Raw genomic sequence first — 18,061 nt, 5'->3', positions numbered from 1 at the left:
CCTTTCCCAGTAAAAGATTATTGCTTAAAATTTACTTAGCCTTCACAAGGGCCAAGAAAATGTACTTCAAATGCCACATAATTTAGAGATTAGAAGCTGGAACCAGATTAAAAAGGGGAAATAATCTAGATCTTAAATATCCTGTAAGAACGGATTTAGCAGTAGAAAGTACATATCTGTGTATCACAACACACATTTTCTTAGTCATTAATTTTCAGCCACATGAAAAGGTGGTTTTAATTTTGTTCTTTGTACTTTGAGTGTACTTGCCAAGTTTTCATACTTTAAAAATGTGGACAATCACGATCTGCTAAAGAGGTTATTTATATTTTGTTTCACCCAGACTATATAGTCTTGTTCCAACTTGAACCACATTCTTATTTTCACTGTGATTAAAATGAACCTTTCAAAATCAAATAATGTTGTAATTTTCCTTTTTTGAATTAGAGTTGATTGTCAATTCCTGTCTTTCAAAATGTTCTAACATGTCCAAACAAAAATCTAATCCTCAAGTATAAACATCCAGGCTTCAATGCTTGAGTAAACCTCTGTATGTTTATAGTCTTACAGAAAGCATAATTTGTATGTATGTGTATTTGGGTGTGGGCACAGGGTGGGAACATTTACAATGAGTTTCTATATCTCTAAAAGCAACACTCTCAACAAAAGGTAATTCTCTATAGCATAATGCTTCTAACAGGCGGTTATTTCCTTTGATGCATCTTTAAGAGAAACAAGTTAGCATGGATTTAAAAAAAATTCTAAAATTTTCCGAAGGTCTGCAAAACTTTCATTGGTTTTCACATATTCATCAGGTTTTTCTAGTTACCCTGGTCTTTTCCTCACATAGCCCTTGACCAACTTGCCCATTTTGCCTGAAACAAGTGCTCTCTTAAAAGCAAATCCCCAGAAAGGTTACTAGAATGTGTGTGTGTGGGATGGGTGGGGGCAGGGGCCCGCAGTGCTGGGGTTTATTACCTTCCCTTAGGCATGCGTCTTCCTTAACTCTTTAAGCTTTTGAGCAGAATTTTCCTTAGGAATATTTTGGGTGTATTTTAGGTGTTGAGTGCTCAGGTGTGTGCTAAGTGTAATTTATAAGGTTAATGCTTTACTGCTTTTTTTTTTTTTTTAAGGATTTTAAGAGTTTGCAGCATAGAGAAGTTTCATGCCAAAAATAAGAAAGCCTGGTAACCAAATATAAAAGGTATGTATCCTATTTTATAAACCCACCTCTTAGTAAATACCAAAAGTTCCTCTCCTCCAAAGAGAACTTGGGGACATGATGGAGTTCAAGAGATACAATTTGCAGTGTATGGCAAAGGTGGATGTGCTAGTGGCTATGGAATGCTTCTGAATTAATAGAGTTTTTAGAATCCAAAGCGAGTGCCTCATCTTCTGGTTTCTTAATAACCACGACCGAGTCTGGGTGACTGACCCCCAGAACTAAAACACAATACTTTAGGAGCAGCAGATCAACAACAGTTGATCTGAAACAGTCATCAAAGTCCTCACATGACTGACTAATTTAGTTGAAGTGAAAATCGATAACTGGCTCTGAGCCAGTCTCACACAGCAGGAACTTTAGGTTTATTCCCAATGGCACTGGACAGAGGGCAAACTGCATTGGTTCAGATAACTCCAAAGCATTCATATGAACTCCGAGCCTGCCAAAGAGGACAAATTCTTTGGAGAATTCATAAAAATCAATTCAAACTCCTATCTTCTCTTACCAACCCCAGACTATTATTCACTCAGTCAGAGCAGAATTTGGTTGAATTAGAAAAGTTCTAGCCCAAAGCCAGCAATATAGAAGTCTGACTTAATACTTTATACTCTCAGTAGGTCCCTGAAATCATCTTCTACTCAAAGGTCTCCTGTCTCACATACCATTTTAAGCATAAAACAAATGCATTCTTTGAAAGCAGTGGTCACGGTGCCAGACTCGGTTCAGATCTCTTCAAACCTTGAACAATGAAGGGAACAACATCTTGAGGACTGTTTTGCTCTTCCTTGTCCCCAAAACTCTTGATAATGAAGCTAAGTCTGCACTCCGCAGCACTTCCACGTTTACCACCAATAAAAGACTGATCTGTCAAGGCAAGGGCTCGCAAACACAAATGAATGTCATGAATTATGGGTTCCAGTTTGTTTTTTTTTAAAAAGATACACCTAATGATGGACTAATTTCCCATTTTCAATTTGCAAAAGAAAATGTGAAATCTGAACAAGATGCAAAGAAACAAAAGACAACCTTTCACAGGAACGGCCTCTCAACATTTCCTCATCTTTGTAATAAAGCAATAAACACGGAATATTGTACTCACTACAAAACCTGGAAGGGAATGTTTTCTCTTGAGATGGAACAAAAGCACTCTTAGAATGTACAAGAAGCATTACCCCTAATGAGGATTAGTTGAGAGGTGTGAATCAAGCACAAGATTAGGAATGTTTGACGTGGTTTATCTGAGTGTTAAAGGTGCAGTCACCCTTTCTGAAGCTTTAAACCAGTAGCTGTGATATTATGTTGTTTGCATGGTCAGATTCTCTTATCAAGAAATGTTTGTGTCTGATATGATCATGTCTCGGAGTCATCTTTGTGCTGTGACAGACATTCTTTATAGAAATACTCTTTGAACAAGGTACTGTAATAGCTTGCCACACAGCTTGCCTCTAAGAGAGGGAATTATCTAAATTGTGTCGACATTGCTGCTCTTATTTATTGCATCGTTGTTTTCTTACCATGCATGGTATTAGCTCAAAGACCTGTTTTGAGTTAATGAGGGGCTTCCTGATGGTGCAAGTTTGTATTAAAAGGTTTGTACAAAACAATTCTTAAGGAATATCAATGTGTGGATGGGGGAGGATTAGATGGGATAAACTTAACATTTGGTTTATCCAACTTCTTGGATGTCCATGGGATAATCACATAAAAGAACTCCACAGACTTTTTTTTAGTAAGCATTTTAGACCATTTGTAATTAAGCTCTGAAGCTGAAAAGAAAGGAGACTACACCTTTGACTTCCAGGCTTGTGTGTTCATGAGCAACAAAGGGGAAGGAATGGAAATAGATATCAAATGGGGCGAGAGGAGACAGAGAGACAGAGAGACAGAGGAGACAGGGAACAGCTAGTTTCCCAGCACAGACACCAAAAGACAGGTAGCGTTGACACTGTACCTAGAGAGGCTGCCCTCGGCGGCCAGGCCCTGGGAGTCATCGAGGACATTAGGTTCACTGCAGGAGGGGTAGGGAGATGAAGCATTTAGGGAAAGAAAATGCAAACAAATAAAAGAAAAAGAAAAAAGGCATGCAGTTTTCTGCTTCTGAGAACCAAAAATAAATTTAACAGAACAAGGAAGGAAAAGGAGACAGTCAACCATTTCACCTTGTGCTGGGTTTGTCAAGACATAGGACTCAAGGCAATGGGGGAGGAAGGACTTTGGATGGGTACGACTCTCAGAGGAGTGATCTACTTATTGGTCAAGAGTTGGGATTTAAAATGAGCTCTAAATGGACACATGAGCTCTGAAATGCATTGCACAACGACTCTGTAGAAGATGGACCAGTTGGCTGGGTGGTTATTATTTTAAGTCTGTTTTATGTATGTGATGTTTCATTGACCAGGACCCTGCTTCTTTCTTATGTGTGGTGACATGATCACACAGAAACCACTTACCAAGAACGGCCACAACCAAACTCTTGGAATGGATGCCACTAAGAAAAACAAAGAAAGAACCCAACTTCTCCTGCTCGTTTTTGCAATGAAAATGTCAGTAAACAGTGGAAAGAAGATAACCCTGAAGAATTCTCATGGAGCTTGAGTTTACCTCCTTACTCCATCCTTTAGTGACTGAATTGTAAACGTCAAAAGAAGAAATCTGTCAGGTTGGTGGAAGAATAATTAAATTGTTTATTGATTTATTCAGATGCAGCTAATTTGGAGATTTATGAACAGAAAGTCATACCTTGTCTCTCTTTTCTTCAGTGCCTCGCATTGAGCCAAGCACCCATGAGACACCCAATAAACACTTGTTAAGTTGGATGGAACTAAATCATTTGGAAATTGAAGTGTCTGTCCCCAAAAATCTAGGTTTACCTAATCATGCACTGTAAAAAACTCTCTGTCCCTAGAAAGAAGCTCCCTTTTCCTGATGCACATTAATTCTTATATATTATCAATTTTTGCCATAACTAAATAGGCCTAAAATACTGTTTTCCTTACAAGAAGATGATTTTCTTACTAATCATCTTTTATCATTTCCCCCTATATTTGATGGTCTCCAAAGTTAGACTCTATTGCATACATTTAATTTCATCCACATAGTTCATGAAGTGCTTGCTAAAAGATTTGGGCACAGAGTATTTCTGTACATAAACTGGTTTTTATATGAACACTAGAATATGTCCTGATTTTTGATATTTTCCTTGTATAAAGTATGCCACAGTGAATCTATAGGTATTAGGAAGAAACTAGCTAAAGAACTCTTTGAAATGATTCAGTTACTGAAGTGAAATTGTCGTTTTCACTCTGAAATAATGTTTGACTCATATCAGATCATTTTATATATTATGATTTATGTATCATAAAAGTTTTTTGTATGTATATTCCTAGAGGGCAGAGAATACCTACATTATTTTAAAGGAGTTAGTCATGGAACCATAGAACTATAGGTGGGAGGTTAAAGATCATTAGAACCAACCTCCTCATTTCCAAAGGGGGATTTTGTGGGTTCCTTTTAAGTGACCTGCCCACAGTCACATAAAGAGACATAGATATTTTTCTATTTGATTAAGCATTGTTGCAGCCAACAAATTCTGATGACATACCAGAAGTCTAAGTTTTCCCAAATACATCAAGCTAGTCCTATTTATTTGCCAGGTACTCATTCTTAGTGTAGTTAATGATATATCTGAAATATAAGAATGTATTCCAAAAGGAAGATCACATACCTATCTATGGACAACAGTTCTTGTATTAGAAATCAGAATCCCATCTACAGTCCTTAGATAACACTACAAACTGTTGCCTGCCTGACCTCAGTTGAAAAGTCCTTTGTTGGATGGTTTACTTTAAAAAGTATGATTGTATCTCTTTCAACAACTTCAGTGTAACAGAAGTCAATTTTCAAAATTTCTACCTTTGCCCCCAAGTGCAGAATATAAGACATCCATGGCTCTTTACCTTTGGCTGGGTAACATGCCCACCTCAGCCTGAGGTGCAGACATGCTGGAGACGTGGCTGGAGAACCGCCTCCTTCCAATGGCACTCAGGAGGTAAGCTTCTTGTTCACTTACCACACTGGGCATGCTTACTGAGTCATCTGAAGGGGCAAAGGAATGGAATTACTATGGAACTACGACATTGATCAGAAAATCCAAACTGTCCTTGGTCTCATCTTTGGCTTGAATACAACCTGAAGGCAGGCTCTAAAGCTTAATTACCATTCACCCCTATGTACAGATGCAGAATAAAACCTCAGTGGTCTCACTTGTTAATCTGTACAAAGAGACATATAATAATTATTCATGTCCACAAGTCTCTACTCCTGAATAGCCTTCATGAATAAATGTGAACTTCTTGTTCATTTTTACAAGTAGATTATTTATAAAAGCCAAAGAGCGCCTGGACACCAGAGATCTCAGAAAAGCTGGCCTATAAATTGTCAGACATTCCAGGAATAGTTCAGTAAGGGACTTTGTTATTTCATGAGTCAAGTATATTTGACTTTCAAAAACTACATGCAGTATATTTAGTGATTTTTAGACCACTTAGGGAAAGATTATTTCAGATATTTTAGGAAAAATATTTTAAAAACCTATTGAGTTCAGAAACAAACATTTATTTTAACCCAAATTGAGAATTTTACTTTGCCATTTTGTTTTCTCCACAGAGTGGAAAATTGTGTTTCAAACCGTTTGAAAATAAACATTAGCACAGTACTTGTGAACAGGTGAGCTCACATCTAAGTGAACTAATGTTGTTTTAGTTTAGTTTTGTCTGTTCCTTTATTTTGTTTAATGAAACTTATCTTAAACCAAAAGACTGAAAATAAAATTGCTAGAAATTTTAATTTGCTGTATAATGAGTAACTTGAAGTTGACATGAATGATATTTTCTTTTTTGGTGTGGTCACAGAGAAAAGAATAAACTAATGTGACTTAACATCATGAAAATAGTGGCAGATCCAAGCAAGCCATTTCTACAGAGGCTTTTTCCAGGTCCCCCAATTTCCTACTACTCCTTTTCCCCCTTCAAACTCATATATCACTTAATACTCGCTCAGTATTTGTTTGATGGTAAATCATGTGCTGCCTTCCAATCATTCAATTTTTTTTTTTAGATGTCTGGTAACTATTATTTTTTTATTCCAGTAGTACATCGCAATTAATATTCTGAAAAAAAACATTAATTACTATGTAAGATACTGAATAAATTAAAAATTTTAAATTAACACACTTTTAATTATTTTAATTACTTGAATTTTTTATTGGGGTAACATTGATTTTTAACACTGTATGTGATTTATTCTTTTGTTAAGTGTTCTTTATTAAAAATGTCTTCTCCTCTATAAGACTATATGTCAAAGATCTTAGAGGCGAAGAATATATCTTTCTCATATTTTCCTGTTCCTGCTAGGTTTTAATATACGTTTAACGACTGAATGGGAAACAGTTTAATCTAAAGCAGTCAACCATCTAACTTTCACTCCCCACCCAGTACAAATTAATTCACAGTCACATCACAAACATACTACAAAGTCTGCTAGCAGCTCTGTTTTCATTAGGATGGTTGGGATGTCTGAGAACAGAGCTATTAGCCAAAACTGCACACTTTGTTTGTTTGTTTATGAGTCTTGGCTCATGGTCAACGATATCTCTGTCTCTCTACTTGTCTTCCTTAGCCCTTTCCTACTGAGTAGGTCATCTACCTACTCATACCTTACCTGCAAAATATACTTAGTCTCACAAAAGATAGGTGGGATCATTTCCTATCATTAAAACATGCCTGGGAGAGACTACTGCAAGTCTTTAAGGAAAATAGATATTACTTTAAGTAATTCTGAACTATCACTAGGATTTAATAAATATTTAAACTGCTGATCTTTGTCTCTTTCATTTTGTTTTCTTGGTCAAGATTTTTCAAGATCCATGATTACAATTTTAGGAGCACTTCTACGACCAGGGTAAGTTAGAAACAAGTATGTCTGCAGGTGGACAGCAATATGGCTCTTATTTTATTAATCCTGAAACTAAATCTGAAATGTTACTGAGATGTTTTTTAACAAAGCATTTATTTTGTGCTCTCTTCTGGATATCCAATTGCAGTAGGATATTAAAATACTTTCATTCAAGTGAAAATCAAAATCAACAAAAAACTATGAACCAGAGACACTTTTTGGGGGGTGGGGGGCGGGAGGGGAAGGATTGGGGTCAGAATGGGGCGTTTGCAATTGTATGGGGGAATATAAAAATAAAATTTAAGATTAAAAAAAAAATAAATAAAATAAAATAAAATACTTTCATTCATCTTAGTAATTAAAATTCTAAATTCAACTCCTACTTCCTCTATTTAATTTAGCTCAGAGGAAGGCTTTTTGTTTGGTGTGGTATAGAAAGGTTCTAGTTTTGCTCTAATTCATAAGACATTGAAAGCATACTTTTATAAATTTTATATCAGTGTCTTTAATAAAATAATACAATTAAAAATCCCCATTAAATGACCATGGTATTTAAAGGAAACCTTTACCTTTTACTTTTAAAATCTACTAGTGGACTTAAGTATAAAGTATATTCTTTTTTTTTTTTTATAAAGTATATTCTTGACTGGATTTTCCTTCATTTCCTGTCACCAAATCATAAGCAGGCATCTTAAAATCTCCTGGTCTACTTCAGTCAATGGGGACACTCAACTCAAGTTTGGATTGCATTCCCTCAGAAATAGCTAGCCGGTATATTAGTTGGTGTAGCTGACTAGCCTTGTCATCATCTCTCACTCTTCCTTGACAGGAGATGGGTGGCTCATGGAAATACTGAGGAACTATCTAAGCAAAATGTTCTGGAAAAGAGGATTGAGGCTTCCCTTAGTTACTTATCCACAGCTTAAATGAGAATTAATGCAATTTATAAGCTCAAAGAAAATTAGGTGTCACCACAAAATTACTTTTATTGTTTGAATTCTTTCTAAACAACTAAAGGTATCAAAGAATTTGTAAGAACAGGCAGTAGAAATCATGGAATCTGTCACAGTTCCATTTTGAATTCTTTCTGTAAAAATGACCAGGGGATCAGAAGTGGAAAAAGTCAGAAGAACAGAAATCTTTCCCAAGCCCTCATTTGCCTGGCCAAGCTATGTTGCCCACACCCCTGATTTTTGGGGGTGACTTACTTTCCTCATCTTCTTCATCAGTGCGACTCAGGGTATCCTGTGAAGCCTGCTGGGAGGGCTCACTGTCCTGCTCCCAGACAGTGCCCGTGCCAGTGTTGGAACGGGACATGGTGGCCAGGCTCAGGCGGTAGGCAGAGGTGGAGGTGCCCACAGTACTGATGGAGGTCTTCCCCTGGTAGGCTAGGGGGTTAGAGAAAAGAGGAGATCCACGGTGAGGGTCTTTTTTTTTTTTTTCCTAAAGAGCTGGGATGTAGGCCAGAAGTTGGTGGGGGTGGTGAGAAGATTCACCAGAGTCAAAGTGGGGAGCAGAACAGGTAGATCTATTGAAATCCACTGCTGAGGGGAGCTGCAGACATGAGACAGGAGAGGTCTTCTGTGCCATGTGAGTTAGTTCCCTGCAGGGGATCAAACTTGTGCTGCAGTGGCTGAGGATTGCTTCATAGTGCTGAGACTTAACCCCTTGTGCCAGCAGGGAGGCCCCTTGGTGAGGATCTTGAAAGAAACAAATATTTGTTCAACTGCCTCCCACTTGTATTTTCAAAGGAAAGGATAGTTTAATAGTGTGCCCCAGATAAATGATCTTTAGACAAAGTAGCAAGCAGAAGGAAGAATGTTGTTTAAAGGAAAGAAGACTGCTGATGTACTTAGGATTGGATAGTTGCCTTGTGGGAGTTTAGCATTTCTAGCTATGTAAAATGCTTTGATGTTCCTCCTCTCTCATAGCTTTTCCATTTTGTTTTCCAAGGCTAGTAGCATGCAAATTAATGTTGACCTAAACTGTTTGGTTGAACAAGTTTCTAACTTGGCAGCTTTTATTACCTGGCACAGGCATACAGAAGTAATAAGTACATTATCTGATAGGAATCTCACAATCAAAATTAGAATACATAATCAAAATATGTTCACAATCTCCTTTTCTGGAAATTAGAACTTGTAAAATCAATATCATTTTATAAAGCAAAATATTTGAATGGCACTGAGTAGATTCCACCAACGTTGTACCTGTCATTTTTTTTTTCTCTTTAATACACTGCAAACAATAATACAAGTTTTAGAAAGAAACCTCCCCCTCTACCACATGTATTTTACTTATGGGTGATTACTGCCCTCTAATGGCAGATAATGATTTATTTTTCTTCCTTAGTAATCTGCTCTTAATATAGTTGTACAAAATAGTGTATTGCTGAAGAAAATCTTTTGACTTATATAAAGAACGTAATGCCTAACCTGCCAACTTTAATTCAGACTTCTCCCTTCAACTTGTGAACAGATAAAAGCTTTGTAATCCATCATCCAGACATGCTTTAATCCCTCACTATTCTCACTGTCTTGGAAGTTTATGCATGATTGAATCTCAGTATCCTCATTTGCTAAGGGAACTTTTAATTATACTCTTTGCAGAAGCATGCAGAGGATGCTTTGTGTGGATTAAATGAAGTAGCAGCTATGAAATAATATATATATAGTAGATGCTCAATAAACATAACTTCTCATGCTCAATAAGGACATTAAGATAAGAATTTGAATACATTTTCTCTCAGTTAAAATTCAACAAATGTCAGGGTATCATTTAATAAGGTTAAAAACTAAGTCCCATTCCTTGTCCAGCAGGCAAGTTTGGGAGGCTTGCATAGATAAGGGAATTGATAAGGTTGCCATGGTATTCAGGCCATAAGTCTGGCCCCCATGACCAGAACAAACAGCCCAGCTCAAGAAATGCAGGTCCAGGACATGTTGTGTGTCAAACAGTCATCGCAGCGCATAATTGGTGCAAACTGGCTCCCCATATAAGAAAATCAGAAAACATAATTTCATAAAAGAGAGCCTCAAATCCTACCTCCTGTGTGGAAGTTTATCTCCCATCTTGTCCCCTGCTCCCTTGTAGAGTATTTCAATAAATCCACCTTTCCTGTGATTTCTTTCACGCAAGTTCTGACCTCACTCCCATACTAGACCATAAAAGCTTGGCTACTGAAGTAATGACTGAAAGAAACACTTAGAAAAGGAGTAAAATAAATTCCTATGACACCCTCTTGATTTTTGTTTTGTTGTCACTGATGACATTGTCAAATCCTGTGGTGCACCAGTATGGCTAACCCATCATGTATACTGTGGGGACCAGGACAGGGGCATTCCTTGTATGGTGTGAGTTCCACTAATCCACCAACTTCTAAAGATCCCGTGCAGACTCACCTGATCCGCTGTGAACTGCCTCTTTGAGAATTTTCAATTCGCTGTTGAACTCGGCGATGAGGGAGCTCTTACACAGAGGGCGTGGGATGAAGCGCCGCTCCAGTTGGTCGGCTATGTGTTGTCGGGCAGAGAGCTCTTCATGATTCTCTGCTGGCTGGGCCAGAAGCTGAAAGGCAGGCATAGATTCTCAGGTCCTCAATTTTCCACCTGAAAACAGGCTAATTGTTGTACCTACTTCACGTTGGTTGTGATGAAATAAGGGGAGGTAGATGAAGTTCTTAGAACAGTATTTCATGTCAGAGGTTCTTGATCAATACATTGCCTTTGAGTAACTGCCCCAGGAAATCAGGGCATTATAAGAATGAAAGAATGAGTAAACACTGAGGGTTTCAAAGGAAAAATACATTAACTCTCCCAATATGCTTATTTGAAGTTAGGTCTTATTTATGCATGGAATAAAGGAGAACATTTTCTGAAACATCTCTTTGGGTCAAACTTTTTTTGGCAGGGAGATGCGGATTGCTAAGTGGGACAGACCAAGATTTTACAGACTCTCTCAAGCTCTAACTGTGAAGATACTTCTACATGAAATGTGATCCTGCGGGGTACACTTTTGGGGAGGTTTTCTCATCAAGCACATTAACTGTCCTACTAACTAGCTCTACAGTGAATCCCATAAACCCTCCTGCTATATCTGCCTTAATTGCTGGAGGAGATGCTCAAACCACACCTTGCATTGGATGAAAGGGCGTAAGAGCACAAAGATGGGGATTCGGGTTCGCACGATGAAGTCCAGAAAGTCCCACAGGGCCAGGCCTCCCACCTTCCGCAGTGCCATCTCCTTCACCTGAAGGCTCAGCCAGTACCACTGGCTTCCCAGCTGCCTCTCAAAGCAGACGAGAATCACCTTCAAAGCTTCACGCCAGGAAAAAAGAAAAGTGAGTTGCATTACATTGCAGTAGGAGGAAGCCCTCCCACATCCAGCTTCCTATCTCCACAACCTTTATGCATTAGAACATTTTCAAAATTTGTAAACTTTCTCCTTCTTTCAAATAACTTACATGTGTTTCTGAGTGAGAGTTGTGACATCAAGATACAAATGTGTATAGCAAAGATAATGTGATTCTGATTAGGAGAACACAAATATCTTTCTTGAATGCAATTAATTACTATTTTGGAAAGGACAGAGCAAAGCAGCTCATGGAATTGATAGGGAAATGTGTTGTAAATATCATGTGTGGCTAATATTTCCTGCGTTCAGAAAGTTTTTCATAGTGGCTTTAAGGTAATACCAGTATATCATTCACCTAAGCTAAAATATGGGCGTTTAAAAATATTTTTTCTTTTAAGCATAGAAATAATATCTTCTTGTTATTAAAAGTAAAATTAAGCCATAAAGAAATGAACAAAATTAAAAAAAAAATCCTTCCCTTCCCAAACCCCCCCAAACTGTTCCCCAGAGGCAGCCAGTGTATGTGCTTGAGGTTATCCTTCCAGATTAAACAACTCTAACCCTCCCTCTCCACTCTCTCTCCATACTGCAGGTCATGTCTATTCCTGTTGGATTTCTTTCACGGTATCTTTCTCAGATTCTGGTAGTCCTGTCTCCATTTACCTTGCACTGGATGGAAGGGCACAAGATTGACTTATCTTTCAGGAAGCAGATTTCCCAATGTCTCAGAACAAACTGGAATATTGTGAACATGTCAGAGAGATTATCGTGGGAGCTTCTACTGCCACCCAGCTCAATCCACACTTTGGGTCAGTCAGGGGATCCTGGACCTTCTCGATCAATGTCTCAAGACCCATCTTTGTGTCATTTTTTGTTAAAGATTTATTTTGTTTTGGCATACAAGAACTGGGGTGTAGGCCAGAGGTGTGGGGGGGGTGAGAGGATTCATCAGAGACAGAGTGGGGAGTAGAACAGGCAGCCCTACTGAAATACACTGCTGAGGGGAACAGCAGGCGAGACAGAGAGGTCTGCTGCGCCATGTGAGTAGCTCCCTAGCCGGGGATGGAACTCAGGCTGCAGTGGCTGCGGACAGCTTCTTAGGTTGTGTCTTAACCCCTTGCACCACCAGGGAGGCCCCCATCTTTGTGTCTTAAAGGACATGCAGAAATCCAAGTCCCTAAAACCTTCCACATTCACTTATACTTTTACCATCACCAGGACTATGCCATATAACACACAGATGTTGTAAGTTCTTTCCTTATCCATCTTTCTCCTTAAAACTCATTTTTCTTTTTTTTCTTGATATTTTTTAAGCTCATTTTTTGATTTTTTTAAAATTAATTTATTTATTTATACAAGCACTGGATATAGTCAGAAGCGCAGGAGGGTGAGAGAATTCACCAGAGCCAGAGCAGGGAGCAGAACAGGCAGACTGATGAAGTACACTGCTGAGGGGAGCAGCAGGTGCAGCAGGAGAGGTCTGCGGGCCATGTGGGACCCTCGCCCGGTGGCCGGGGATCAAACCAGTGCTGCAGAGGCTGCGGGCAGCTTCGCAACCCAGCGCTCAACTGCTGCGCCACCAGGGAGGTCCTTAAAACTCATTTTTCATAGCAATCATTCGCAGCAATTCCTTCCTCTCAACTGAAAGAACATACAAACAAACAAAACAACAGAAAGCAATACTCCTCTTTCCTTAGCCTGATCCTGAGATTTCTACTGCTATATGCCTGTTGGTCTTCTTTGGGTTTCCGCCATTTTGCTTTCCATCCTCACTTCCATCAGCCCAATACACAAGCAATTCAGCAAAGGGCTTAAAAGCAGTGACTCTGATGTCACATGACTTGGTTTCAGTTGCTTTTAATTAACTAACTTTTAATTGAGGTAATATTTGGATCTATTCATCAGGTATTGCCACGCAGGTGCACCCACCACCAAATCACGTATAGTCCACATCCAAGGTGCTTCCTTCCTTCTTTGTTCTACCCCTTCCCCCGCCTCCCTCCTCTGGATGCTTCCATTCTGGAGTCAGCTAGGAAGGGATGGTTTTTGAACTTGTCTTTACCTGACTCTTGGTTTAGTTACTCTATATACTACATATTAGTGGTATCACAAGACTTGAATTTGAAATTTGGCTCTGCCATTTACCGATTGTGTGACTTTTGCTTAGTGACTCAACCTTTCTGGGCCTTAGAGTTTTTACCCTTAAAATAAGAACATTTCTTTAAAGTATAAAGATTCAATGTGATGAGGCTATAAACACTGCTTAGCTTAGTAGATGCTTGAAATCAATGTGAAAATAAATTGGAAATAGAGGTCCAGTAGTCTGGTCAAGTAACCAAAATATCCTTCCTCATTAAAAAGGTAGAAAGTGGGGAGAACTAAAAATATGTACTCATCAAGTGTTTTCTCTTATCCTCATCTTACATGTGAAGCCCTCTTCCTCCATCATCCTCTATGCAGCCCCAAACCTTTTGCGGGGCTCTTTGTCAGCATCTAGATTTTATTTGAATAGATTTTTTCATGCCTCAGGCAACTCAACCCCATGGGGGTAGGTTTTTTTCATCCTCACTGTCAATCACATCATTTTCAAATTAAGCCTTTATAATGCAGTCCAAATACTGTCCCACACCCCCACTCCAAACTCTAAGGACCTTTTTACTTGGGTATGCATGTTCATATTATACTTCCTATCAATATCTGCTCTGGTGAATAGACAAACATCAGGCAAGATTCTATCAACTTTCTCTTTTTTTAGATTTCCTGCTGCCAGTGATCTTTATTCTCAGTGCTATGAGAAGAGTGGTCTTTTCCCCCCAGCTTAATTCATTCAGGAGCAAGATTGGCTTTGCAGTATTCAGGACTGCATATGGCAAGGATAGGGTGAAGGGAAAGTAGGAGGTGAGGGAGGAAAGAGAACAGGTAAGCTACGGAAGAATAAGGCGACCAGTCTTTGAGTGGTCTAGCTGGAATGAACATCTGGAGAGTTAAAGATAAACTTGTCCCTAGTGATGCAAGGGGATAAGTCTCAGCACTGTGAAGTTATCTGCAGCAACTGCAGCAGGAGTGATCCCTAGCCAGGGAGCTACCCACATAGTGCAGCAGACCTCTCCTGTCTCACCCGCTGCTCCCCTCAGCAGTGTATTTCAGTCAATCCAACTGTTCTGCTCCCCACTCTGTCTCTGGTGAATCCTCTCACCCCCTGCCACTCTGACCTACACCCCCAGCTCTTGTATGCATAAATAAATAAAACAAATCTTTTAAAAAGAAGATAAACTTGTAAGGGGAAAAACAGTTGGACATAACCTTCTGCAAGGCCACCAAGTCTTGCGTCACAGGCTGTGGCCTGCCATGCTCCAGGGGTTCCATTCTGGCAGGTGACAGGCAGCATGCCGTATGTTGGGCAATGGATGTTCTTGTACACCACAAAGCCTGTATCTGATAACAGCTTGCCATGACAACCTCATGAGCAATCTTGTACTTAATCAGCGAGGAAGAATTCTTACTGCAGACACCTTCCTTACAAGCCCAAACACTCTTATGAAAACCACCAAATAATTTAGACATCACAGATATGAAAGTACTTCCTTTTTTGGAATATGTTTACAGAAGGAAACCGGGCCCTTTGGCAAGGCAGATGATTTTTATTTGTTCAAGCGGCTTCTTTACCTACTGTCTGGATCAAGGCCTTTGAAAATGTTTTTTGAGTCAAGGTAGAACATAGCTAAGTAGTACATATGTGTATCATATACATCCACATGCACATGTGTGGACATGGAGAGAGGAAGAATACCCACCCAAGTATGCAGCTTGGCTGGTGGACTCTGCCAGCCCTTCCCTACGCAAGTCTTTCCCAGCATCCCCAGGGGTAGAGCAGTGGGCGGGGGAGCTCTCCAACATGAAGTTCTTGCTCCTGGACGTGCTGATGATCCGAGGTGGCAGAAGCACGTTAATAACTGTCTGCAGCAGGAGCTGCACCTCAGGCTGCTCCAGCCATGGGCTATCTGAGGGACAGAGTTTGGAAAGGGAAGCAGAGAGAAAAGTCGCAAGGAAGACTTTGCACATTAGACACAAACAAATTCAGCTCTCTTTTCAGTGCCAAACTAGAACACCCTAGAAATGCGGGTGCTTTCCCACCGAGTACAGTTTCTCCTATGGACAGCAAGTGTTCCTTGTACCTGGGTGTTTTCTCTGAAGCTGGCACCCCAGGGATCATGTTCTTAGCCAAATCTCCCGCTTACCATTTCAATCTGCTTTCTTTTTTTCTGCTCACACACTTATAATGTACTGTCCTTACATTCGAGACAAACTTTTCCTAAAGGAAAAATCCCCCAAGAAAGAAAAATAATGAAAATATGCTGGAATTGAATGACTGTGGCAGGATTTATGCTAAACCTGGCAGTAGGTTTTTAAAACCCATTCAATGATCAATCCTCATCATACTGAACTTTAATTAACACCATTTTCTTAATTGAAACAATGTTCTCCTGACTTTGGCACACTGAAATGGTTTTAATTAGGATGTATTGTCTAGGAAGTAGAGCAGAGAAATTCTGGACCCAGAGTAGGTAAACTGCAAAGAAAGAAAAAGTTGACTTCCTAAGTTTATCCTGTTTAAATTATTCAGATTGACTTCAGTGATGGCCTTCATGGAGAAAAGAAAAAGAACAACAGCCTGACTTTTAAGAAAACACAACAACAATGATAAATTTCCTTTAGTTAAATTAATCAGACCTTTGCTTCCAGATCCTACTGTGAGCACAAATGGGATGAGCAGATTTAAAAGCATCCCCTCCCTTCGCTCTTGGTTGGTGAATGGGGAGATCACATGGCTTAAGGGGAAATCTTCTTTTAAAGCCTGTGCAGCAATGATAGAAAAAAAAGATTAATTGACCCCCACACCCACTCAGAATGTTTTACACAGCAGAATGGAAACGGTGACTCCCTGCTGGCTGCTCCTGTAAACTATGATTTGATTTGTTACCTGGGCAGCTTGCAAGTTTCACTCAAAACTGGTACTTTACCATTTGCTTGACATAATTGAGAGCTACATACCTAAAAGACAGTAACATCTTGGATATTAAAGGACATATTATAATTTGCATGGTCTAGCACAAAAACAACCTCTTTTCCTCATTCATTTTCACGATGTGTCCACCATAAATTATTTGAGAGACAAGAAAAGGAAGAAAGTTCCACCTGCTCCATCTGGGAGTCATTTAAAAGTCCTTTGAGGGGCCTTCCTGGTAGCCTAGGGGTTAAGTCTCAGCTCTATCACAGTGACTGCCTGAGCTGGATCCTTGCCAGGGAGCTGACCCACATGTGGCACAGCAGACCTCTCCTGTTTTGCCTGCTGCTCCCCTAGCAGTGTATTTCAGTAAATCCACTTGCTTTGCTCCCCACTCTGTCTCTGATGAATCCACTTACCACCCCCACCTCTGGCCTATACCCCAGATCTTCTACACAAAAATAAATAAAGAAAAATCTTTTAAAATATAAAATAAAAGTCCTTTGACTGCTGCATAAGGCCTTCTCCAAGCTAGAAAGCAATAAGCACTAGAGAAAGAAATAAATGATCTCTGTACACAGGTTATTAAAATATATCCCCCTTGCATGCTTGTCTTAGGGCTTCTTAATCTTCGTTCTATCATCTAACCATTCTCTGGATGATGGATCTTCAACCTTGGTTGTCAAACGATGGATGAGTCCATTATTTATTTACATGGATTGCATATTTTTTGCTAGTCACAGAGCTTTCTGATGATTCACCAATCTAAAATTTGGTGACACACAGAAATAGGCAGGGGAATTGGTATACTGTACTTTTTATACTCGCAATGATTATTTAAGAAAGAAAACGACAGGCAAAATATTAAAAAAAGGCACCCACGATATTCAACCCACAATCATTAAAGAAAATTAAGATATTCAAAGTCTAGTATTAACATTGGAAAGAATTTTATATTGCAATTTGTTCTGCAAATAATTTAAAACCAGACCTTGAATATTATTGCCTCTTTTAATTAACAATTGTGAGCTGATTATGTGAAACCTTATTTTCCCAAAGTATTTGCACACATTGCAAATGACCGACATGGTTCCTAAGTTTGTGGCATAACTAAATGACTCTGCTATTTTTGAGATCTCAAGAAGAATTACAGAAGCACAACTTAGGGCCAAGCTCAGGGCTGAAGCTCCAAACCTATAAAAGTTTGGAGATGTTTAGACTTTTGTTTCACAGATTTTGCCCAGCCTTTGCAGAAAAAGAAAAGAGACCACCATGATTTGGTGCCTCAACCAGCAACTTAATGAGCGTGACAAACAGGTAACGCAGTCACACCTGTATCTGCAATGCTACAAGCCGGACAACAGCTGTGCTGAAGGGCAGAGGTGGTGAGAGATAAGGGCTGAGATGAAGAAGGGGTAATCCATCAGCAACACTGGAAGGTCCTACCACTCCCATCACCTGAAATACAAACAGAGCACATGACCAGCCTTGACTATTGCAATTTCATGCAACCATAGAATGGGAGT

General features: G+C 39.3%; 1 protein-coding gene across 2 annotated transcripts in view; it reads right to left on the bottom strand.

The window, feature by feature from the left end:
* Positions 1–18,061, bottom strand: part of UNC80 (unc-80 homolog, NALCN channel complex subunit) — a 184,253-nt gene that overhangs the window by 7,346 nt on the left and 158,846 nt on the right. The window contains exons 54-61 of one of the 2 annotated variants that reach the window (XM_037523962.2): positions 17,868–17,993; positions 16,262–16,385; positions 15,325–15,531; positions 11,309–11,493; positions 10,579–10,744; positions 8,386–8,565; positions 5,182–5,320; positions 3,177–3,233 (exon numbers count right to left, since the gene is read on the bottom strand). In XM_037523962.2, the coding sequence (XP_037379859.1) occupies positions 3,177–3,233; positions 5,182–5,320; positions 8,386–8,565; positions 10,579–10,744; positions 11,309–11,493; positions 15,325–15,531; positions 16,262–16,385; positions 17,868–17,993 (1,184 nt within the window). The remainder of the gene's footprint in view (positions 1–3,176; positions 3,234–5,181; positions 5,321–8,385; positions 8,566–10,578; positions 10,745–11,308; positions 11,494–15,324; positions 15,532–16,261; positions 16,386–17,867; positions 17,994–18,061) is intronic. The other variant, XM_037523964.2, reaches the window with a different exon arrangement.

The sequence above is a fragment of the Talpa occidentalis genome, unplaced genomic scaffold (genome assembly GCF_014898055.3).
Source record: "Talpa occidentalis isolate TD23 unplaced genomic scaffold, MPIMG_talOcc4v2.1 talOcc4.3, whole genome shotgun sequence".
Taxonomy (NCBI): Eukaryota; Metazoa; Chordata; class Mammalia; order Eulipotyphla; family Talpidae; genus Talpa; species Talpa occidentalis.
Note: the sequence above shows the minus strand (reverse complement) of the source record. Positions and strands in the feature narration are given on the sequence as shown.